Raw genomic sequence first — 23,131 nt, forward strand, 5'->3', positions numbered from 1 at the left:
CGATGGTATTTCCGGGTGACGGGACGCTTTTCTATCATTATGTCGTAAGTTGACTTACACCGAACTGAGATGGTGGGGCACAGAGCAGTGTATATATGTACAGACGCCACAGTGGCACAGCTACCGTCCGGGAAACAACAACAATAGGTATTTCCTGTCGATGACCGACTCCGAAGTGCTGAAGATCGGTTTTCAAGTTACTATTCAAGAATACTGAAGATAACCTTAGCTATGAGGCTTCTTAGAAGAAGATCAATACAAATAGAGGGGGTATTTACGACTTACCTTGATGCATGTGTGCATTTTATTTGGAGAGCGCAAGGCGGGCCTGCATTGAGTGTGGGGCCAAGATCCTAGGCAGGTACTTGCCAAGAGCTTGGAAGCAATTCCGCTCTATCTTCAAAGTTCCATGGACTGAGCTCAGCTTTACTTTTCAGTATTATCACTGTACCTACAAGTAAACATCTTTTCCACATGCTGGGGAATTTTCACAACAGAGAAAAACATGGCGACAGAGGCACCTCCGAGCTTGTCGTTCCCGATCGATCCCCAAGAATTCGATAGCGACGAGCGCATCTCATTCTCAAGGACTGACAATAAATTCATCGCGGTCCAGGATGACGGAACCGAGTTTGAGTTCGACTCGCAGCTGAAGCGCTGGATCCCCATATTCGACGAAGAGCTTATCGCGCAACAACAACAAGCCTACGGCACAAATGCTGATCCTGCCGACGATGAGATCACAGCACAACCGAGTCGGAAACGGAAGAACGGCGGCGGCAAGAGCGATCGGCCCCCGAAAAAGCCCAGGCAAAATACGGCCGTCTACGTCACCGGCCTGCCACTAGATGTGACCATAGACGAGGTGCACGATGCCTTTTCGCGGAAATGCGGCGTCATCGCTGAAGAGATTGACAGCGGGCGCCCGCGCATCAAGCTCTATACCGACGACAGCGGCAACTTCAAGGGCGACGCGCTGGTCGTCTTCTTCAAACCGCAAAGTGTAGAGATGGCCATCATGCTTTTGGACGACACCGACTTCCGCTACTCGGCGTCGGGGCTTCCGAGCGGCAAGATGCGCGTCCAGGCGGCCGACTCCAGTTACAAGAAGACGCAGCAAGAGACGGAAGCCGAGCGGGACGCCAAGGCGGCCGCGGAGGAGGGGGACAAAGTCGTCCTGACCAAGCCGAGGGACAGGGCGCGCGAGCAGGACAAGCAAAAGATCATCAAGAGGACGCAGAAGCTGGACGCGAAGCTGGCCGACTGGGATGACGACGACCCCTACGGCGGCCAGCTCGAGACGAACGCGCGCAAGGAACGGCTGGTGATACTACGGCACATGTTCACGCTCAAGGAGCTCGAGGAGGACCCGGCCGCGCTCCTGGACATCAAAGAAGACATCCGCGAGGAGTGCTCGCGGCTGGGGCAGGTGACCAACGTGGTGCTGTACGACCTCGAGGAGGACGGCGTCGTGAGCGTCAAGTTCAAGACGCCCGAGGCGGCGGAGGCTTGCGTGGAGATGATGGATGGCCGCGCCTTTGATGGGCGGACGGTGAGGGCGACGGTGGCTTCGGGCCGGGAGAGGTACCGGAGGTCCGGGAAGGGGCAAGACGAGGAAGCGGCCGACGCGTGAACGGCAGGAGAGAGATCAGCTCCTTGTATTAATTGGATGCGGTCTGGAATCGGACCACGCAGTTTTTGTACTCTATATACCTGCCTCCTTAGACGCGGCAAGCATTGCGCGCTCGAGGCTGATTGCCTTTTCTTTTTTTGCACCGGCCAGTGGAGGATGCCCACCGTCGGCGATAGGCGACTTGAGATAAGTAAACCTACGACCTTGAGATAGGCAATCATAGCATTGCTATCTTAGCCATTTCCACGCGATTTTGGGCTTGAGCTTCCCTGCACTTGGCTTCAATGTTCTAAGGAATTGGCGAGACTCAGTACCTGTCGCATATACACACTACGCTACGTTACGAGTCGGTGGAGGCCAATGCCCACGGGACACTCGACTCATCTGCTAAGGCGATGCGTAAATAGTTCTGGGGATACATCAAATGAAACCGACATACGAACAGTTCAACATATCCGGGCGGTGGCAGTGTGTCGTAACAAGACAGCTTACATTGATATCGGACTGCAACCCATACATGTTCGCGATCCCTACTAACACAAGGCGTGGCTCGTACTAGTAGATTGGAATGTTCTGGGCCTGAGGTTGGATCCAGGTGGTAAGGTTATCTAGGAATAGATTAAGGTATTTTGGCAGTGTCGTTCCCGCGAGCCGCACCGTCCAGAACCCTCTGGTGGTCTGGTGTGTCTTTTTTTTCTTCTAATGATTAGCGAGGAGGAGGATCGTCGTCAGAAGAGAAGATCATTATAGCGCCAGTGGGTTTATCTTAATAGGATATAAATTATAATTCCTACGTCGAAACAAGGCCAAATCTGAACTAGCTGAGTAGTGCGAGTCGTAAGCTACAGTACTTTTTTCCCTTGCATTGATGTAATTCTCCAGTTTGTTGCACCCACCTGGTATTGTTGTGTTGTACTTGACACATACCAGCTTCATCTCAAACGTGCGAGTTGCCCATGCGTAGATCGGTGTTGACAATGTAAGGGGGACTCGAAGCTCGAATTCGGGTTCCCGTCCCGTCTTGTACCGCCATTACTTTTTGGTGCATGTCAATGGTATTTTCATCGGCTGGTCGGCAGCAAGCAGCAGCTGAAGAACAGCACAACAAATCGGCGTAAGGGTTGCTCCTGACAACTGCGCCAAAGGGGGGTGACGACAACCTAGTGGGCGCCAAGAAGGCTATCTGGACCGTGACAGGCTGGAAGCGCATCGCTGCCCAGATAAACCAAGATCCACAGCCATGCCCATTGGCCGGGCGATGTTGTCCATGCTTTGCCCATGCTTGCTCGTCAGTCAATTGGGAAAGGGCTTGCTGGTTGGTCGGTTGGTTATGTCATGCCGTAGGTGCATTTGATGGCGCCAGGTCCCAGATCCCAGGCCCCAGGTGGGCGAGGGAGAGAGAGAGAGAGAGAGAAAGAGGATCCTCGTCTGTCGTATGAAGCGTGTTCCTGTCCCTGTCCCTCTTCTTCTTCCTTTTTCAGTACCTTCACTCTTCAGTTCGTGTCCATTCTTTGCGATCGGTCTGAAACTGGTTCAACGGGAAGACGCATCGGCACCGACTTCGTGACTCGAAAGACGAAGACCGAGGAAGAACAGCGTCCGGTCGCGTCGCATCAACTACTCGCTCAACCGCCCAATTGTGAAACAGCAGTCGTCAATAAGTGACGTGCCGCCTGTCGGACAAGGGCCTCTTTTATTTGTGGACTGCAACTCAACGACTCGAGACATCGACAAACCGGGCCAGTTTGTCTAATAAGATTGGTCTCAATCTTCGGACGGTTCTGCAGTAACCTTTCTGCCCCCTGCCATCCCGTCTTCCATCTGCGCTCTAGTTCGCGAATATACTTCCAACGGCCCTAATTGTTTGTTGTTCGCTGTTGATCGACCCGACGGGCATGATTGTCGCGATTACAACTAAGAGCTTTGGATCTTGACTTTTTTTTTCTCCAAAGGCAGAGAGCTTTTTAATACACAGGTATGCGACGCAATACTTTCCCTGGCCTGCAATGGCTGCAATCACCCGGGCGTGACGTGTAGGGCGGTTGAAAACTAACATAGTACGCATACACATAGGAACGATCCTAAAGTGTAATTGGATCATCACACCCGCCGCTCTCAGTCCCTCTCTGTCCCAGACACGCCCCATGGGAGGTCTCTCCCTAAACCCGTTGCGCTCGCGCGACGTAAAATCAAAACTTCCAGTCTACGAGAACCTCAACTCCAAAGAGCGCGATTCCAACGACTGGACAGATGAATCCGACTACGAAGAGGGCTACTCCGTCACTAATTCTCCCAGCACCGGCAATTCGAGGGTCACTTCGACTTCGACCTCCCTGCCCTCCTCCCAAACGCCCATAATGGCGAAACGAACTTTTCCCTGCCGCGGCGGCCAGGCAGGACCATGGGCTACCGGTTACCGAACAAGGTGGTGCGGTACATGTGCTTCGGCTTGGTGTCGACCATACTCCTTTTCATGTTCAGCCTCATCCGCGCAAGCCAGAACGACAACCGGAGGTTAACGAGCGGCCTGATCTCGAAACGACCGCCGCCGCCGCCGGTATGGGAGAAATACCCCTTTCTGACGAGGTACTATGGTGGTGTGAGGAACATGGTATCCTTCCAAAAGAACGAGCCCGAATACCCCCCCCCCAGGACGAACCGCCGATTGACAAGTTGGCATTTGTCAACTTCACCTACTCGGACCCCAACGCGGAGGAGTCACAAGGAAAGGGGCCGGATTTGGCCTCCAGGGACCTACCTTCGAGTAAGGAGTTCGAAAAACACCCCAAGAGCATTTTCAACATGAAGCCCGAGGAGATCAACGAGTGTTTCTTGGACAAGGAGAAGAAGATGCGCGTACCTGCTATTCGATACCTGGACGGAAGACCGAATGGATTCCCGGAAGCCGTGCTTGGTTCCTACGACTTGTTGAACTTTAGCGAGGACATCTGCTACGAACGCTACGGTCGTTATTCCCCCTACGGAATGGGCTACTCGCAACGAACTGGTGGTCTCGGCGTGGGCGAAAACGGTGAAAAGGAAGGCATGGACATGACCTGGGAGAAGACCCCTAAAGTCGACTGGCGCAACGTGGACTGGGCTGATGCTCAGAAACGCTGCTACCAAGCCAATGCCCCCAGATACAGCCCTGTGCCCAAGAGAATTTCTAGGCCGCATGGCTTCCATATTATGGATGGTGTTACCGAGCTTCCGGATATTGCTGCGAAGGTTAATTCGACGCTTGCTACGCGAGATGCCAGCCCCGAGTTGGCTTCAGCTGAGGACAAGCCTACCCTGGATAAGCCAGCCGGCGATGCGAAGAAAAAGGAGAACGCCTCCAACAAGATCTCTCGTACGGCTGTTGTTGTGCGCTGCTGGGACGAGTATAACTGGCGCGAGGAAGACATCATGTACATGCGCTCCCTTATCACCGAAGTCTCTTTGGCCTCCGGCGGCCGTTATGATGTGCATCTACTTGTTCAGGTGAAGAACGAGGCAAAGTACCCTGTCTGGGCCGACGCTGCAACTTATGAGCAAAGGATCAAGGATGCTATTCCTCAAGAGTTCCAGGGTCTTGCTACGCTCTGGAGTGAGACGCAAATGCTGTCTCTGTATCAAGGAATCCACGATCTCTTCACTCGCGGACCCGACTTGCCCGTTCACGGAGTCTATCGTGGTCTATCCATGGCTTTGCAATACTTCGCCGACCAACATCCCGAGTACGACTACTTCTGGCAATGGGAGATGGACATCAGATATACCGGTCACTACTATGATTTCTTCACCAAGGTCGAGAATTGGTCGAAGGAGCAACCCAGAAAGGGGCTGTGGGAACGCAATGGCCGTTACTACGTTCCCTCCGTCCACGGAACCTGGGAAGACTTCAAGCAGATGGCACGTGTACAGGCCGAGATGGGAACCACTGACCCCAACAACATGTGGGAGGGCGTACTTGGTAACAAGAAGGGCAAGGGAAAGCAGCCAGCTCAACAAAACAGCCTGGTGTGGGGACCGTTGCGTTCGAACGATCCCGAAGATTGGTTTGAGCCCGACAACGATCCTCAGCCGCCGACCTCGATGGAGAGAGACAAGTATGTCTGGGGTGTTGGCGAGGAGGCTGACTACATCACTTTCAACCCTCTGTTCGACCCCGAAGGTACCACTTGGCTCCTGGCAGACGACATCACCGGTTACAAGGAGAGGCCCCCACGACGCGCACAGATCATCACGGCTTCCCGTCTCTCGCGGAAACTACTTATGACTATGCACCGCGAGACAGCCTTTAAAAAGCACTTCGCCTTCCCCGAGATGTGGCCCGGCACCGTGGCGCTGCAGCACGGCTACAAGGGCGTGTTCGTCCCGCACCCGCTGTACGTGGACCGCGAGTGGCCTACGGCCGTCCTGGCGAGCACGCTCAACAACGGCAAGAACTCGGCGACGGGTGGTGCGCGCACCTCGGTCTTCGGCCAGCGCGAGCACAACCTCCGTGGTATCACGTGGTTCTATGACTCCGGCTTCGCGCCCAACCTGTACCGGCGCTGGCTCGGCCTCAAGGTCAACAATGACGGCGGCGAGGAGTTCGAACTGACCGAGGACAAGAGCAAGAACGGTGCTACCGTCGGCGATATGCGTGGCGGCGAGGGTCGCATGTGCCTGCCCCCATGCTGCTCCACCCTATCAAGGATGTCGAGCTGCCGGTCGAGGCGGTCGTGGTTGAGGGTACCGAGTTCCCCGAGTCGAATCCTAACGCTTAATATGGGTTAAAATAGTTGTTGTGTATATTGTTGCCGTGCTTGTTGTATAATGGCTGGGTCGCGCGCGTGTGTGCGTGCGGAGCGAAGCGGCTTTTTTATTCCAAAAAACGAAGCGACTGGGGTCGCTTTCTGACGAAGAAGATTATGATGTGATGATCTCTTGCTGCTTTCCTAGATAGGGGGAAAGGGCCGTATATAACACAGTAGTAGTGGTTACTTCACCTTTCATCTCACAAGGAGGAAGGGAAGAGGGAAGAAGGCATCATCGGGTATGGCGGTGTTTCGCATATTCCTCACATGAGGCGTGCATGTATGCATACCTGATGATGACGATGGCGTTTGGGGGCTGGGATGTTTGATGAAAGCTGGTTCGATAGCAAGCAAAATAGGAGGGTTGCATATCTTCAGATCTTGCCTACACTTGAGATGTCCTCACTATGTGATATTTTCTGTGATCCCTTGCGAGGTGTTGAATGATGATATGGTATGCGTTTGTGTGTATGTATAAAAATATCTACGTCGTGTTAATGAGGGATAGTTGGTTGGCAGACCACCTGAGTAATGAGAGTACGGATGTAATATACCTCGATATTGCGTGGCAGACATGAATGGGATGCAAGACTTGAGTTTTTGCCATTTCGTTCCTCGTTTTCTCTGATAGATGATGGCCACATATCTCGCGTTTCAATGTGCTCGGGATAACTTCACGTGGAGTAAGTGTGGCACGAATTCGTAAAGAAAGACGGCGGGAGTCGATCGAAAAAATCGTGATATTGCCCGTTGAGGGATCAATAAACGACCATATGCCTAATGTATATGTACGTTATGACTTGCTGTAAAAATGAACGCCTTCAAGGTTGAACTCCTTAGCCCACCCGCCCCAACCGACCAGAACAATGCTGATTCCCAATAGCAACAACAATCTCATCCACCCTGTATTTGTATTTCATATATTGTACCCTCTACCTTGCTGCCTTCGGGGTTAATCAATGGTGGATTTGCGTCTCTAGGCGCCCCCTCCTCTGCCTCTTTCCCTTTCAGATATATCCATAGATACACAAGTTTAAGCAGGCGCAGTCCCCTTCCAGTATTTGCTCGGCACAAACGGCATCTTGGTGACGACGGCCTTGCGCTTGCGGCCGCGCACGAGGACCTCGAGCTCGGTGCCGGCCTTGTGGGAGCCGTCGGCGACGTAGCCCATGGCGATGTTCTTGCCGAGCGTGGGGCTCGGGCAGCCGCTGGTGACGACGCCGATCTTCTGGCCGTCGGGGCCGACGATCTCGGCGCCCTCGCGGGCCGGGGCGCCCTCGACCACGAGGCCGATGCGGCGGCGCGAGACGCCGGCGCCGCCTTTGCTCTTGGGCGTCAGCTGGGGCAGGATCACTTCGGCGCCGTGGAAGGGGTTGGCGGACTTTGGGTCCCGGCGGTCTTTGCCAATGACCCAGGACAGGGCGCCCTCGACGGGCGTCGTGGTATCGTCAAGATCGTGGCCATACAAACACATACCCGCCTCGAGACGCAGACTGTCGCGCGCGCCCAGGCCCGCAAACTGGAGCTTCTCGGGCCCCGCCGCCTCGAGCAGCGCCTCCGTCACCGCGACCGTGTCGGCCGGCGGGATCGAGATCTCGAACCCGTCCTCGCCCGTGTAGCCGCCGCGCGAGACCAGGATGGGCTGCGACAGCGCGCCGCCGCGCGTCTTGACCATGACGGGCCGGCACTGGCCGAAGTAGAGCTCGCGCAGCTTGGACTCCTCGGGCGCCACGAGGATGGCGCTCAGGATCTCCTCGGACAGGGGACCCTGCAGGGCGACGAGGCCCCAGCCGTCGAGCACCTCGTGTTCGAGCTTGGCGTTCTCGTTGCTGTTGTTGTTATTCTTCTTCCACTCGGCCAGCTGCTCGCCGAGGTACTTGAGGTCCTTGTCGCGGCAGGCGGCGTTGGTGACCACGTAGAACGCGTCGTCGGCGAGCTTGGTGATAATGGTATCGTCGACGATGCCGCCCGTGCCGGGCCAGAGCAGCGTGCTCAGGGTGCTGCTGCGGACGGGCAAGGGGCCGAGCGAGGCGGGCGTGATGCGCTCGAGGAAGGCCGCGGCGCCGGGGCCCGAGAACCGGTGCTGCACCATGTGGCCGACGTCGAACAGCGAGGCGTGCGAGCGCGTGAAGTGGTGCGAGGCCGAGACCGACAGGGACGAGTACTGCACCGGCATCTGGAAGCCGCCAAAGGGCACCATCTTGGCGCCGTGCGCCAGGTGCAGGTCGTACAGCGGCGTCTGCTTGAGGGGCTCGTCGGCGGCGAGGGAGGAGCCATGTCGCCGACTGGCTCTGGACGACGACGATGTGAGGGCAATCCGTGGTGAGTGTTGCTGTGGTGCGACTGCTGAACCCGGCGATGTAGCGGCGGCGGCAGAGAGGGGCCGCGATAACAGGGCAATTGAGCGGGCTGGCTGCGATTGGAGGCTGGGGACGGCCTTCCGGCCTCGTTGCAGAGCTCGTACCAGCTTCATCTTGGCCAATTGATCCGAATGTGACTGAGAGAGAACGAATTGCAACTTCCTGCAACGACCGAAAACAATAGTGAAGGAATTGAAGGAAGCTCCCCAAGAATAATAATAATTGTTGGCGGGGTGCTGCTATGCTATGCTACCAAAGTCCGGTAGTACAAACTGACGGCAGTAACCGGCGAGCCGATGGATGCCGATAGCGGACCTGTCGACCGATTGGTCAGTGATAAAGCGATTGGCAAGTAACGTGGATACTCAGCCGTAAAATACATACGTAAAGCTGAGGCAGGAAAACAATGAACCTTGAATCGTGCGAGTTCAGCCTGCACCAGGGATTGATACCAGGGAGGGAGAGAGAGAATAGATACACCAAGCCAGAGAGCAAGGGAAATCCTCGTTTATGCATAAGTATGCTGAGATCGCAGAAACTCAATTCGAGGTGAACCCCTAAAATCAGTAGGTAGGTTCAATGTTGGCAGGCAACGTACAACGTACAACGCAGTAGGGGTGGTCAAATTTTGGTCACAGGCCGTCATCGAGTCAGTCAGTCAGCCAGTCAGGGTATCGCAAAAAAGGCAGAAAAGCCGTCTTCTCATTTTGTGCTTCCCATAATATCAATTCGTACATAAGCCATCCCGGTACGCCCCTTTCCTCATTCTTCCGAAAATCATACTTCCGCAATTCATGATAGACCAGGAGAGCGTTACCAGAATAATCACCAGAGGATGGATGGGCTTTTCCGGGAAAAGAGGGAGAAATGCGTCATTGATGGACTGCGTCGATTGCACCCAAGGCGGCGGAGAAACGACTTAGTGCTTAGATGCAACCGACCGTGAAATTATCGAGGGAGGCGGAGTTGGGCCCGCGAAACATGAGCCATACCCATACCAAGCTTGTCTTCTACTACCCCAACTCTACTGGTGTCCGGCCTTGCGGAGGGTAGTGGCCAACCACTCGAGACCCTCGTAGAGACCATCACCCGACGTGGCGCAGGTGGATTGGATGTACTGTACATCACATTAGCATTTACATGTAACAGTATCTTCAGGGGGGGAACATACCCAGGCGCGCTGTCTCAGGCTGTGGAGGCCAAGCTTATCTGTGATCTCGGCAGCGTTCATGGCGTTCTGTGATTTGGTTGGTTAGCTCAACTGCACATGTAGTAGCTATGGGAAATCAAGTGCGCAACATACGGGCAAATCCTGCTTGTTGGCGAACACCAGGAGAATGGCGTCGCGGAGCTCATCCTCGTTCAGCATGCGCTGCAGCTCTTCACGAGCCTCGACGATACGGTCACGATCGTTGCTATCGACGACGAAGATGATACCCTGGGTGTTCTGGAAGTAATGTCTCCACAGAGGTCGGATCTTGTCCTGACCACCGACATCCCACACGGTGAACTGGATGTTCTTGTACTCGACGGTCTCGACGTTGAAGCCTGGATGTCGCGAAACAAAATTAGCGCATATAACGGGGAAGGCATCGGCGACGTTGGGAGAAGAGGCGCCGCGCGGATTCTGGGAGCGGCATACCAATGGTGGGGATGGTCGTGACGATCTCGCCGAGCTTGAGCTTGTAGAGAATGGTGGTCTTTCCGGCAGCATCAAGACCAACCATCAGAATTCTCATCTCCTTCTTTCCCCAGAGCTTGTCGAACAGCTTTGAAATGTTGAGACCCATGTTGGCGGTGTTCGGTAGCGAAATGCGATACAAGTCTATGTGGATGTTAATTAAGCTCGATGGGAGCGTTCTGTCTAAGAGAACGAGTTAGAACAAAAGGCCAATGTCCAGCCGCCTTTGTTTGGGATGAGGTATGATGAAAGTAGATGGAGGGGGAGAGCGTAGGTTCTGCGACAGGCCAAGCAATTGTTTCCGACGGACAAGCTGGAATGGGGCAGAATGGAAGGGGGATTTGTGCAGTGATAAATATAATCTCGAGGTTGGGGAAGTGCTGGATGCGGAAGTGAGGACAGATGGACAATTTTCTGCGACGCGGGCGCTATGATTCCAAGGTGCCTCCTCTGGTCGAGTCTGTTCCCAGGCTGCCACTATTAGGGGGACCCCAGGTTCAGGAACGACAGGTTTAGAGGGAGACCAGTCAGAGGGGTGTGCGTGTGCGGGGTGGGCCAGCGAGTTGGGATGTAGACGATGGACAGAAGGCAGAGGCAATTCCAAGGCTGATGTGAACCGTCTTGGTGTTTGAGTTGGTCGCCATCGAGGGTTGTGCAGACTGGTTCGGGATGGGCACGCGCAGGTTGCGATATGCCAGCTTTTTTCGTGTCTGGTGTCCTAGTCCACTGGACTGGCCTGCTGAAGCACAGCGCGTGGAAACAGCATGGCACAGCATGCGATCGAGGCGGGCAAAAGGCGGCGGAGGGCGAGGCAAATGGCACTTACAGTATTTCTCGAGTCGATATGGCAACGAGACCTGCTCCGAATGAAGAGAAGAGGTCTATTGCGATGCTGCGATACGATGAGATGGAGAGGGTCGTGTCGTCGTAAAGGGGGGCAAGTTGGGTTGTTGTCGGTGAAGACAGATCAAGAATGCCGGGTGGGAAAGTAAGAGAGGCGGCTGGACTCTGAGTGGATTGTTTAAGGTTGAGTTAAAGTGGCAGTGGGCCGAGCGAGGAAACACACACAAAAAAAGTGTTCAGGTTCTCTCTCCCTCTCTCGTCTAGTCTCTCTCTCCTTGGGTCCTTTGGGTCTTTGGGTCCTTGGCTCCTTGGGCGGGCTGGCTGGCAAGGCAATGGCAATTGGGATTGGGGGGCCAGTGGGAGCCGGTGGGAGGCCGCGAGAAAAGGCCACCTGGAACTGTACGGCGGCGATTGGCTGCTGCTGCTGCGGAATTGTGGATGCTGCTAAACATGTTCCATCTCCTTAAAATACTACTGCCTATTCCAGGTTTATTATTATTACGAGTCCCAGTCCGTCAGCCAGTAAGTGCGTACACTCGCAGTTGAACGACTGACAGGCACTTGAAGCTTCGATTGCATCAGAGAATGCATCTACATCCATCCGTCCATCCATTGCACATCAATCAGGTAGCATGCAATTACGTGCCTTTGAAACCCCAGATGCGAGACGGCGTTCGCGCAATCCCCCAAGCCTACCAGCCTAAACCATACCTACTTTAAACTGCATGTACCCAGCATTGAATGCCGAACACGATTTGGTAGTGCTCGCAACAAGTCCCAATCCATATCTGTTAGCCATATCACATCACATGTAGATAGCATCTCTACCTGACCCTTTCGAACTACGGATAATGAAAGGTGGAGGCCAGAGTGGGTGTAGATGACGAGACCAGACCGGAACTTGGCAGATCAATTCCACGAGCCCAGGAGAGATCCAGTCTGCTGCTACATCGGATTTGCAGCAGCCTGTTGATAAAGGCAGCGCTAGTCGAGCTTGCGTAGGGAAAACCAGGGGCTAGTTTTGGAGCACGAGGGGAGGCCGCTTGACGCTGAACGCTGGAGGCCCGTCCGCCACAGAAAGCATGCCCAGCTCCCAGTAGCAGCCACGCTGTACAGTGGCCCTTGGGCGAAACAGCACGTAAACTAAACTCCACTAATCCCTCGAAAACGCGCTAAGCCGCCTCGAGCCTCAAACACCCAATGCAACCCTTGTTTGGCAAAGTGTCAACTCCAACATTTCGAGCTTGTGAGCCACAGCTGCGTGTGCATACGAAGGAACGACCTCGACGACGACGACCGACGATTAGGCTGCACCTTTTCGCCTGTTTGTTTCGCTTTTAATTTCCTACTAATCTACGGTCGCTGGGCTAGCTTAGGCAACAGCAATGCAAATCCTCTCCGCCGCAGCTTTGCTGCTGTCCGCCAGCTTCTTCCCAGCTGTGCTAGGCCACAACATTCAGCTCCCTGCCCATGGCCGCGAATGCTTCCACGAGGAGCTCCACCGGGACGACAAGATGACCGTCACCTTCCAGGTCGGCGATCGCGAGTTCGGCAGCGCTGGGAACTTGGACATCGACTTCTGGGTACGTCTGCTCTTTGCTTCCGGCCAGGTCTTACGGGGGGCGCAAATATGGTTACGATGGCTAACAGGCAGCCCTGTTTTGTTTCTTCTCTGCAGATCTCGAACCCCTCGGGCCAGTACGAGACCTTCCAGAAGGACGTCTCTAACGGAGACTACTCTTTCGATGCCAAGCACGATGGCAAGTATCTCTACTGCTTCGGCAACGAGCACTGGGGCGCCAACACCAAGGAGGTCTCCTTCAACGTCCACGGTATAGTATACGTCTCTGAGCACGAGGCCGAGAAGGATCCTCTTGAGAACGAAGGTATGCTGTTTCCGGGATAATGGGGCGTATGTCCTACGCACAATACTAACGGTTGACCCAGTCCGCAAACTCTCTGATCTCCTGAACTCCGTCAAGGATGAGCAGTCATATATCGTCCTGCGAGAGCGAACCCACCGCAACACGGCCGAGAGCACCAACAGCAGAGTCAAGTGGTGGAACCTGTTTGTCATTGGTGTTGTCATTGGCGAGTCCGTCTTCCAGGTCTGGTGGCTCCGAAGATTCTTCGAGGTCAAGCGCGTGGTATAAAGGGGAATGAGGTTGCGACTATTCGGAGAATATTTTTGGCGTCAGGTCAGGGATCTGGAAAAGTGGTCACACGAGGCATGAACAACACTGTATTTTGTACTCCCAATCAGAAGAATGGCGTTCGGATGCACGTCGGGCAACTTCCCACGTTGTTTGGCATCCATCCGCGTTGGCTGCATATGTATACCAGCGATTTGCGGTCGATTAGGGTCGACTCAGTCTCATGATCTTGTGTGGGGAAAATTGTCCATGATGGCCTACCATTTCCTGCTGGTTTTACTCATACCCGAAACAAAACATTCCCTACAACTTTCAAACTCGTCTACACACAGGGGGTCTTCAAAAGTAGACGGAGGCTCCTTCGTTCCACTTCCGAGTGATGCGCTTGTGATATGTACGTATTGTGAGACTTCATCCATGTGCGAGTAACCGAACAGCCCTATCGCCCGGGGAAGTCTTAAGATCTTCACCGCTGCCTGGGCAACTTTCGACGATGCTCTTTGGACAGCGCATGGTCGCAGAATTCCCGCGGCTTGCTAGGTCAAACACTCGTGAGGACACACAAGGGGGTTAATGGGATCGTGCAGTGGTGTTGTAACGCCATTGGCAATATAATTTTCACTAATGCATAGTAGTTAGCTTCGCAGACTCCAAGTCCAGATACTAATACTGATTACCCGTTGGCAAACCACCCCGGTGGAATGAGCCGCCTTATCTAGTTCCATAAAGCCCCTTCGACTCCTAGCCTAATTGATTTCGGGCTGGTATAAGGGTCTTATATGCTCTCAACATCAGAAAGTTTCTGAATTCTCGACTGAGTGAACTCAGGTCCTGCTAAAGTGTGACCCAAGGAATATCAAACTCTTGGGACCGGATACTGGCATATATACCAGTAATGACAACCCAGAGACTCTATCTAAACCTTTGTCATGCTGCGATAGGTTCTGGCATGCACGAAGTGTTGTGCCATGTAGAACAAGCCAGATGGCTTGATATATATAGAAGGCATTATTCGCTTGCTTCAATACATAGCGCGATTGTCTTCAAGCAGATTTATCTTATACTACTTGATGCTAACTCGCTTCGTACAACCACGTCATCATCAATCAGACGCTGTGATTCTTCAATTGCAGAAAAGCCAAAACGCCAGGCAAACAATCCGATAGTAAAAGACTTTTTCTCCTTCAAGATTGACGAATGGGTGCTCAACCGATTGGTCGGTCTCACCGCTCCCCCCTTTTCTTTCTCCTGAACGACGTGGACCAACGAACCACCACCGATGCACGACACACGCATGGAAGTCCGCCGGGGAAATCTTCCGAAAACAGAACAGAAAATCAAAAGCCTGCAACGCCGACGCATTTAGAAAAATCCTCAACAACTTTTTTTTTGGTGTTGGTCAACAACCGCAGTGGAACCTGTCCAAACCCCCGAATGTGACGGTCCCCCCTTTTCCCAACGCCCGGTTGAGGACGGTGAAGGGCGACGAGCTACCGTCACCGGTGAACTAGGGACATGAGGAAACCCTTCATGCTCTCAGCCCAGTGACGGCTACGCACCTCATCCTGAAACGGGTAACCCACTCTTTTCCATGAAGCCATCTTGAGAGTCTTGCTTCCCCCGCTCTGCCCCCCTCAAAAGGGGGGCCGGGCCGGTCCCGAGGATCATGGATTGGGTCTGGGGAAAAGACTCCTAACCTAATGACATCGCCTATGCTGGGTCGCGTAGCCATAGGGGTTCTGGTGGTGGTGCTGCTGCTGCCCATACCCCCGGCTGCTGGCGATGGCCGAGGCGCAACCGTCGCAGAGCTGGCCGTGCTGCCGCCACGAGTTGCGCAAAACCTTGACGCCCAAGCACTCGTGGTTCGGGTCGTTGCGAGCGAAGTGGCAGTACGACTTCAGGCGGACGACGGAGTGCTCGCAGTCAAAGAGGAACTCTTCGTAGTCGCACATCTTTCTTCGTTTGCTCTTGTCTCTTTGTCTTTGCGAAGTGCGAGCGTGATGTAGACGATTAGTGTCGTGCTCCAAGCAAGGAGGATACGGTTTTGGTAGAAGAAAGCGTGAGTAGATAGAGGGAACAGGTGAAGACAGTAGGCCAGTCTCGACAGCACCTGTATTGATGAATGGTGTATGTATGCAAGTGTGTTCTCGATAGCTTGCTTGTGTGTACTATGATGGCGGATTAGCTGTAATAACATGAAGACTGTCACCTCAAAGAGCCTTGGAAGACACTGAAGAATCCGGCAGCGGTTTAAATACTTCGATCTTTGCAATCGTCTTCCACAAGATTGTTGATTGCTACGTCTGATGTGTCCCTTCCTGATCCGGAGACGCGTACAGAGATATCCTGGCAGGTGGGAGGAAGTGCAAGGAAGATAGATGCAAGCCCATGCTTATGCCCATCCAGCGGCGACTGGACTTACCTTCCGGGTGATGACAACAATGCAAGTCACTACCAATACAGCGAGGCCCGCTGCTAGCCTCACCACCAGCAAGCAGGGCTAGAACCGGCCGGTAGGCCTTTCTTAACGCAATACCAAGGGTCTCTCTCTTGTGCTTGCTTGCTCTCCTAACCCCGGATGCAAGAGATGGTAGATCATCTACGTCTTGCTACAACATGGGGGGTTTCTCGTCCAATAGCCCTCCATTGATAATAACCGCTCTGTAGCCACATCTGAAGATGGAATCTACTGCAGGATGATAAGTCACATACCTACAAGGGAGCGAGAGGTTTTCTGCTTCGCCGAACGCCCGAAGGAGGCCGAGACATGCAAATGGGGGCAGTGGGGGTCTGTATATTGTTTCCGGAGGATATGGCGCGGCCAGAGGCTCCTCCTTCTAGCTGAACTAGGATCTATGTACGGTCTGACCCTACAGGTGTTCGCCAAAATGAGAGGGGGAAGTAGGACCTAAATGGCCTCTTCTATGAGTGACTGGCTTTCTCTACTACTTATATATGCAAATTGTCACATCCAGGTAGACCTTCACAGGAGCATGGGGGAATGACTTTTCGGAAGCTCAAGTAATGAAAGTGCACATATTTCGAAGCATGGCATTGTTCAAGGATATCTCGATCACCTTCGATCCAAATATGATATCAGAAACGATTACGCCGATGAACGAGACCAGTATCGAGATCCGAGCAACATGGCGGCATACTCGGCTCAAACCCTTTGCTGCAACCCGGACAGACTTCAACCGGGGAAGAGCCTGCCCTGGACCCGAGTACCAGGTAGGGTCTGCTGGAATCTTCACCAGCATGAATGAGCTGGGCGGCGCATATGCAGCCGAAAAGACCAGGGAGGTGATGAAGAAACGGAGCAATCAGCTAATTACAGCGGCGCGGACCGGGTCTGGACAGAGACAAACATGCATGAGCGAACTGAAACTATTGACGATCCCTGGACGACGCTTGCATGAAGAGGGAGCGAGCATCCGGGCTTCAGAATCAATACCCAGCTATATACTTCATGATGTCACACCGAGAGGGCTACCAAACTTGATAGTTACAGTGCAGTTGCCAGCCAGGCACCGGTGAATTTGTATCACATCTAATGCCCATATCTCCCCAGCTTATGACGCGCCCGTTGTGTTTGGTGTTTAAATGCTACATATAAATCCCTGACAGGGTCCTGTGAAAACTCCTGTATGCAGCTTGCCTTGACAATCTGGTTTATTTGCTCTTGCAGCCGCAGTATCCAGGAAGGACTGACAGAGGCAGGTTGCCGGAGTCAGGGGTAATCGCAGACAGCGGACCACCCGGAACGCTCAATCTTGACAATTATCCATGTAGTGGTCGTCTATTAAACAGTGTGACTGACGTTGTGCATTGCTGTTGCGGCCGGCAAGAAACGTGAGATCTCAGTCTGCCCCGACCAGGAACACGATGCGACACTCGTGGGCGTTGAGTATAAGTAACCATGCGGCTGACCAAGAGGTCCTGAGCTAGAGAGCAAATTATGGAATTTCTATGTACCTAATGTCTACTAGAGAGCATATGTCTATAACATGGGCTTTTAGAGCGGCGTAGCACGGACTGTTGACGATGCCGCCCGTTGCGTGGGCTCTGTGAAGGCGAGAGGAAATTCACAGTGTACCTCACTACATGTTCGATTAGACATCTGAAGTAGCAATCAACAAGGGACACACACACATAAAAACACAGTAGCAGCAGAGAATCGTTCGTACTATCCGGCACTCGCACGCCTGCAGGCTCATTGGTAATTTCTTGGCAAATTACTCGTCAGATATGGCGTAGATAAACGCACATTGCGAGTTATGTGACAGATAGAGAGGTTCGTCATCAATCTCGATCAAAGAGGAAATGATGAAAGTTCAATATAGAGTGCGTTTTTGATGAAGCAGTCAAGAGTATTTTTGGATTACTTAATCTGTAGCACGAGCACACACATCCGTGTTGCCGCTGCTGTCAAGTGAAGCCGAGAGAGACAACTTTAAGCGCAAGCTGGATGGATGTATACAGAACGGATCGGAAGCAGCACGACAGTAGCCTGACAAACTTGTCGTTCAAGGTGATTGAACGAGCCATTGTACAATCTGTCTCTCTTGCGCACAGGATACAGGTCATACCTGTAATATGAGAACATAGACTGTGCGGAGTGGTGGACGGGACATTGTAGGGTTAATGAGTGCATCTACGGATCTCAACCGCCAAGGCCCCCCACGTGGCAAGTGAAGCCAGAGAACGATCGGGGACACAATTCGGCGGCGCCGGCGTGCTACGAATAGGTAGGTCGTGGAAAGGTATCACTGGTTCTACCAGACGTCGAGTGTTTGCTTGCTTGTATGGATTGGAGAGATTCGACCTCAATAAATGTTCCAAGACTTACAAGTACAGTTGCGAATGTGTCGCGGTGCTTGACCCATGTAGGTGAATCGGTGCGCTGCGGCAACAGATTGGAGAGGCACTTGAGGCACGTTTGAGGCACACAGGCTAATTCGACAGGGCTGTCGCCTCTTTTCCTTTCCCCTTTCTTTTTTTCACATGGTCGCGATGAGCCGCAACCCGGATCTCGATGATAACAAATCAGTTGCCAAATAGGCCAGGCGAAACAAGCGGCAGATGTGCCCTCACTGAGGCCGGTTTGAAGATGAGGCCCATTGCATGTGTAAATGGGCCTCATTGGGCCTTCGGAACTTCAGAGCAGAAGATAGGAATTGATGAGATGCAGCATACATGTCATGTAGTCTCGGGGGCTTGGGAGCAGAATGAGCCGTCGTTGATTGGCTCTGCTCTTGTCCGACTTGCCATCAAATGACTATGGGCGTGGACGGGGATGGGCACACAAGACGCCACGAAATAAGGCAACCAAATCTCCTCTGCCTCACTTTTTCTTCATGCTGGTTGCCTTACTGACTTTGCGACTGCGCCCCGTTGCGGTGCGGTTGAGACGGCGAGAGACAGACCGGAATCGACAGCACAGCGAACAATAGCCATTCTCTCAAAAAGCATCAAATCTCACCCTGCCACGTCATGTCCGTTTGAAGGACTCTGATTTGACGTTTTTCTTGATTTCCGTCCCATCATTGGTTATTATTGGGGTGGGTGCGAAGCAATTGATTGATGGTCCATCGTCCATCCTGTCTTGCCCGCCTCTTGTCTCTGTTTGCCCTCCGAGAGTTGCAGTGTGCCTACCTACCTAAGCCTAACCTAGTGCCGCTCTTCCTCGTCTGCCTAATCGGATCCGACCTGGACCTCAATTCTCGCAATTGCGCAATTGCGTTTTCCAACGAGACGAGCCTCGACAGTGCCATTCAATCAACTGCACATATGCTGACTGCATGAGTTCAATCAATCAATCCCAATCTCTATGATATTGAATCAAAATTCGATTTACACGTGTGTTTGTCCTCGTCGCGGCAAGCAAACAGCCAGCAAGTCTGAAGATCCGAAGCTGCTTACTTCATTGAAATGTCAGTTAGCCTCATAGTGTCAATTACCTACCTGTCTACCTACCTCTCTGCCCATCCATCCTCTTTTTCCCCTCTTGGCCACACCCAGTAGAAGAGACGGGCGGCGATACGAATAAGGCAGATCCAGCCCCAAACTAACACGCTTAGCCCGCCATAGAGCGCCTCGCGGATTTGCCTTTGAACGCCCTTGCAAATTGCAGTCGCGCAGCCACTCTATCTACTCATTGACCTTGAACTTAGCCGACCGTGTCATCACCTGACTAGGAAGCACTGCCGTATTACCAGGCTGCAACAGATCCCGGGTCACCCAGCTGGTCCGCACTATACAGCTAGTCTCTGCTCCGGAAATCCATCGGATCTTAGGCACCAGCAAACCTCGTCTGATATGGATGACCGTCCCGGCATGGGCCCCGCCCCCGGCATAAGCGGCTCTGCGGGGCCCGTGGATACACAGATGTTCCCCCGGACTAGCCATCCGAGGAGTTTGTCCGAAGTTGAGATGAGCCTCCTGACCTCCTCGTATAATACCAGCAGCCCGGACCTGCTCGGCGCCTTTGCCCATCCTCGGAACATGCCCGCCCAGAATGCCCTGGCGCATTGGTACACGACCAACGATGGCCCGTGGATCCCGAAAGACCTCGCCCTTCCGGAGGATGATGACCGTAGTCCGTCTCGCATCCATACCATGAACCTGCAGGGACACCCTATGGGATTCCCCGGACAGTACCGCGAGAGATATGTGCCGTCGGAATGCGAGACTACTCCGCCAGGCATGGCGCCCTCTGACTCGGGCTATGGGAGCCACGCTGCTAAACAGAGCGTGACAGCCACATCCCTCTATGATGAACCTATGGATCGGAACACAGAGACACAGAGTTTGGCTGGGCACCTCTCCGAATTCCATTTCCCCTCCTCGTATGGACATGGGATGGAGTATATGACCAAAAACACGTCACCGGGAGACTGGGTAATGCCGCCACAACAACCTCTTCAACAGCAAGCCCGCCACTTTGAAGGCAAGGGGATTATATGCGAGACTTGCAAGAAGGCGGTCAAGACCAATTCGGAGCTCAAGTAAGCGAGGCCAAGCAAAGATACCCCTGCGTCGACTCCAAATAGGTCGACTAACATGCCCTTTAGAAAACACAGGCAAAGACATACCAAGCCTTTCACCTGTAACGTGCCTGGTTGCGGTCGAACCGAAGGGTTCAGTACACCAAACGATCTTGATCGGCACAAGAGGAGTGTGCACCCTGAAGAAAGTCCTGTTGGCAGTCGCTTTCAATGCCCTCATGGCCCTTGCAAAAACAAGGACAAGATCTGGCCTAGAGCAGACAACTTTCGAGCCCACCTCAAACGTGTCCATCGAATTGAAAAAGTCAAGGACGAAGACTTGGAGGGAAGCATATACCAGTACGTTCATTGCGGACATGTCATGGTTTCTATTATATTGACTAAAACCATGATAGGCCACAAGTCCATCCCCCTCCTCAGACCCAGGACATGCTGTCAGATCTTGCAGTCGTACCTGAACAGTCTGGAGGCTACGATGACTTTGAAATCAGCCCAAGTCTAGAGACGGGGCAGCCACAATACTGGTCCCATGACGAGAACCATAGTACAGAGGACGGCCTGCACCACAACGAGTCCGCTCAAGCAGACTATTCCCGGTCCCAGTTGGATGACACAAACATGGCGCTGGGTCATATGACCGGTGGGACTGGTGCATCGAATGAAATGGTAGAGCCGGCGTCTGAGGATGAGCAACTCGGCATGTCGGATCCTCTACAGGCAATTGGGCCCATCCAGACCAAACTAAGCCAATCGTTGCGACCATCGATACAAAATGACCCTGAGCGACCAGAGTTTGAGCAAAGCAATTCGCAATTCATCTCACCGGAGGATCTTAGACAAGAACAACGGCCTCCAAACAGCTCAAGCGTTTCTAGTGCTACCGGCACAGAGACCTCTCTGAGCTCTACGTCACACGAAGGAGACGAACCTCAATCTCCCGAGGCAGAAGCAAAAGTCTCAACCTACGATGGGAGCATGAACCCCAAGTCTAAGAGTGAGCGTGAGAAGCAGGGAGTAGATATATCGACTGCACAGGAACCACCAGTCATTTCAGTATCGGACATATCATCGCTACAACTAGAGCTGAAAGACCCAGAAAAACGTAGGAAGCTGGTCGAGGCACTCCAAATGCACGGCATCTTTGAGCAACTTGGGTTCAAAAAAGAAAGCTCTCCCGTCGTCGAGACAAGACCGGAAGATATCTCACAGGGTGGGAAGCCTGAGAACTACCACGCTTGCACCGAGACAGGATGCGATAAGAAGTTTCAGCGCCCGTGTGAATTGAAGTAAGTTGTCTGTTTCTTGAGCAGCCCCTTCGATTCGCTGACAGTTTATAGAAAACACTTGAAGCGCCACTCAAAACCTTATGGCTGCACATTTCAGAATTGCTCCAAGAGATTTGGGAGCAAGAATGACTGGAAGAGGCATGAGAATAGCCAACACTTCCTCCATGAAGCGTGGAGATGTGACATGCAGCGAAATAATGGCAGGTCTGCCGAAGTTTGCGGCAAGCTGAGCCATCGACGTGAGACTTTCAAGGAGCATCTGTCAAAGAACCATAGCCTCCAGGGAGAAGAGCTTGAGATGAAGCTCGAGCATTGTCGCGTAGGTCGAAACTGCGAGGCAAGGTTCTGGTGCGGTTTCTGCGAGCGAATCATCGAGATTGAGCGAAAAGGACTGGGGGCCTTTACTGAACGCTTCAATCATATCGATGACCACTTCTCCGGGCGCGAAGGGTTACCTAAGAAGCAGATTGACGATTGGAAGGACGTCGACCCAGACGCACCGCCAGTGGAAGCTCTGAGCTCCGATTCAGAGGACGGTGACTCGGCGCCCCGATCGCAGCCAGTACCCCTATTTGCACCATCGCGTCCAGCAAGGAAGGAACCCCCAAGGAGCAGCATAGCCACCTTGCGGGCCCCAAAAAGCGAAAGCGCGATGACGAAGATGTCGCCGTTCATCAAGGAAAGCGGGCCAAAGCTCCTCCCTCCACGCTCGTGGGGGTTGTCATGCGATGTGTAAGTCCTAAGATGTGACTATTTTTATCATCACCGAGAGATCGACTGACAGCGGTGTACAGTGCCAATGCGGCGAAGGGAACAGTAGACAGATGAGCCCCCAGTGTGTCAGTAGTACATGTCAGCATCGGCTTTGCAGCAACTGTGAATGAGCGAAACGAATGTTTTGGATACCCAGATGGATACATAATTACAGGGATTGGAATTGATATTGGGGTTTGGTTGGGGTTAGCTGGCGTCGCGGTGTTACGTTCCATTTCTTCTCTTTCATCGTTCACCATGGATTCAGGAGACGAGTTCCGATTTCTAACTAGTATCATGGCTAGGCGTCTATCACGTGTATGAAAATAGAAACACTAGCAGCTGTACTAGCTTCTTCGAATGTTGAGTAACTACATCATAGAACTATCACAAAACCCCATTGGGGTCTAAATTTGGGGGTTGATCGATAGCTGCCATCAGTCCCTACGGCCGAGGTGGCTGATGGCTTGATGGGTGACCGAGTTGCCGAGAAGGAAGGTTTTTCTTTTCGTCACGGAATCAAGATTGTCGGGATCTTCTACATGGCTTTCTAGAAGTGCCATGACGGAACTGTATGCATAAGGCTTTTTTTGTTATTGTTGTGCTCGAGTTCTGGGGAGGCTGTGCCACA

At 53.1% G+C, this 23,131-nt stretch overlaps 7 protein-coding genes across 7 annotated transcripts; 4 read left to right on the plus strand and 3 right to left on the minus strand.

Annotated features, from left to right (window-relative positions):
• Positions 1–505: 505 nt before the first annotated feature.
• Positions 506–1,633, plus strand: PG997_005068 (uncharacterized protein; the record flags this gene model as incomplete). Its single annotated transcript, XM_066809383.1, has 1 exon — positions 506–1,633. One exon carries the CDS (start codon positions 506–508, stop codon positions 1,631–1,633), a length of 1,128 nt encoding a protein of 375 aa, XP_066673001.1.
• Positions 1,634–3,777: 2,144 nt separating this feature from the next.
• Positions 3,778–6,387, plus strand: PG997_005069 (uncharacterized protein; the record flags this gene model as incomplete). The annotated part of the gene is given in 4 exon segments (XM_066809384.1): positions 3,778–3,912; positions 3,930–4,190; positions 4,286–6,250; positions 6,316–6,387. The coding sequence occupies 4 exon segments, from the start codon at positions 3,778–3,780 to the stop codon at positions 6,385–6,387; spliced, it is 2,433 nt and encodes an 810-aa protein (XP_066673002.1).
• A 1,063-nt stretch (positions 6,388–7,450) lies between these two features.
• On the minus strand, positions 7,451–8,890 carry PG997_005070 (glycine cleavage system t protein; the record flags this gene model as incomplete). Its single annotated transcript, XM_066809385.1, has 1 exon — positions 7,451–8,890. The coding sequence occupies one exon, from the start codon at positions 8,888–8,890 to the stop codon at positions 7,451–7,453; it is 1,440 nt and encodes a 479-aa protein (XP_066673003.1).
• An 855-nt stretch (positions 8,891–9,745) lies between these two features.
• PG997_005071 (ADP-ribosylation factor GTPase of the ras superfamily) lies at positions 9,746–10,647 on the minus strand. Its single transcript, XM_066809386.1, has 4 exons — positions 10,420–10,647; positions 10,081–10,325; positions 9,949–10,014; positions 9,746–9,894 (listed from the first exon to the last, which is right to left on the minus strand). The coding sequence occupies exons 1-4, from the start codon at positions 10,565–10,567 to the stop codon at positions 9,802–9,804; spliced, it is 552 nt and encodes a 183-aa protein (XP_066673004.1). The 5' UTR covers positions 10,568–10,647; the 3' UTR covers positions 9,746–9,801.
• A 2,039-nt stretch (positions 10,648–12,686) lies between these two features.
• Positions 12,687–13,454, plus strand: PG997_005072 (EMP24 component of the COPII-coated vesicle; the record flags this gene model as incomplete). The annotated part of the gene is made up of 3 exons (XM_066809387.1): positions 12,687–12,884; positions 12,980–13,187; positions 13,249–13,454. The coding sequence occupies 3 exons, from the start codon at positions 12,687–12,689 to the stop codon at positions 13,452–13,454; spliced, it is 612 nt and encodes a 203-aa protein (XP_066673005.1).
• Positions 13,455–15,151: 1,697 nt separating this feature from the next.
• PG997_005073 (uncharacterized protein) lies at positions 15,152–15,406 on the minus strand (the record flags this gene model as incomplete). The annotated part of the gene is made up of 1 exon (XM_066809388.1): positions 15,152–15,406. One exon carries the CDS (start codon positions 15,404–15,406, stop codon positions 15,152–15,154), a length of 255 nt encoding a protein of 84 aa, XP_066673006.1.
• A 4,384-nt stretch (positions 15,407–19,790) lies between these two features.
• Positions 19,791–22,483, plus strand: PG997_005074 (uncharacterized protein; the record flags this gene model as incomplete). Its single annotated transcript, XM_066809389.1, has 4 exons — positions 19,791–20,461; positions 20,528–20,800; positions 20,857–21,747; positions 21,799–22,483. The coding sequence occupies 4 exons, from the start codon at positions 19,791–19,793 to the stop codon at positions 22,481–22,483; spliced, it is 2,520 nt and encodes an 839-aa protein (XP_066673007.1).
• Positions 22,484–23,131: the final 648 nt, after the last annotated feature.

The sequence above is a fragment of the Apiospora hydei genome, assembly GCF_038363865.1.
Source record: "Apiospora hydei strain CBS 114990 chromosome Unknown utg000004l_segment0_segment0, whole genome shotgun sequence".
NCBI lineage: Eukaryota > Fungi > Ascomycota > Sordariomycetes > Amphisphaeriales > Apiosporaceae > Apiospora > Apiospora hydei.

Bases quoted from the DNA above. Each gene is read 5' to 3' on its own strand.
- PG997_005071 (XM_066809386.1), bottom strand. From the start codon at position 10,567: ATGGGTCTCAACATTTCAAAGCTGTTCGACAAGCTCTGGGGAAAGAAG. The intron at 10,015-10,080 runs GTATGTTGCGCA...ACCAAATCACAG, and splicing joins CCAACAAGCAGGATTTGCCC to AACGCCATGAACGCTGCCGA. The intron at 9,895-9,948 runs GTATGTTCCCCC...TGTGATGTACAG, and splicing joins GCCTGAGACAGCGCGCCTGG to TACATCCAATCCACCTGCGC.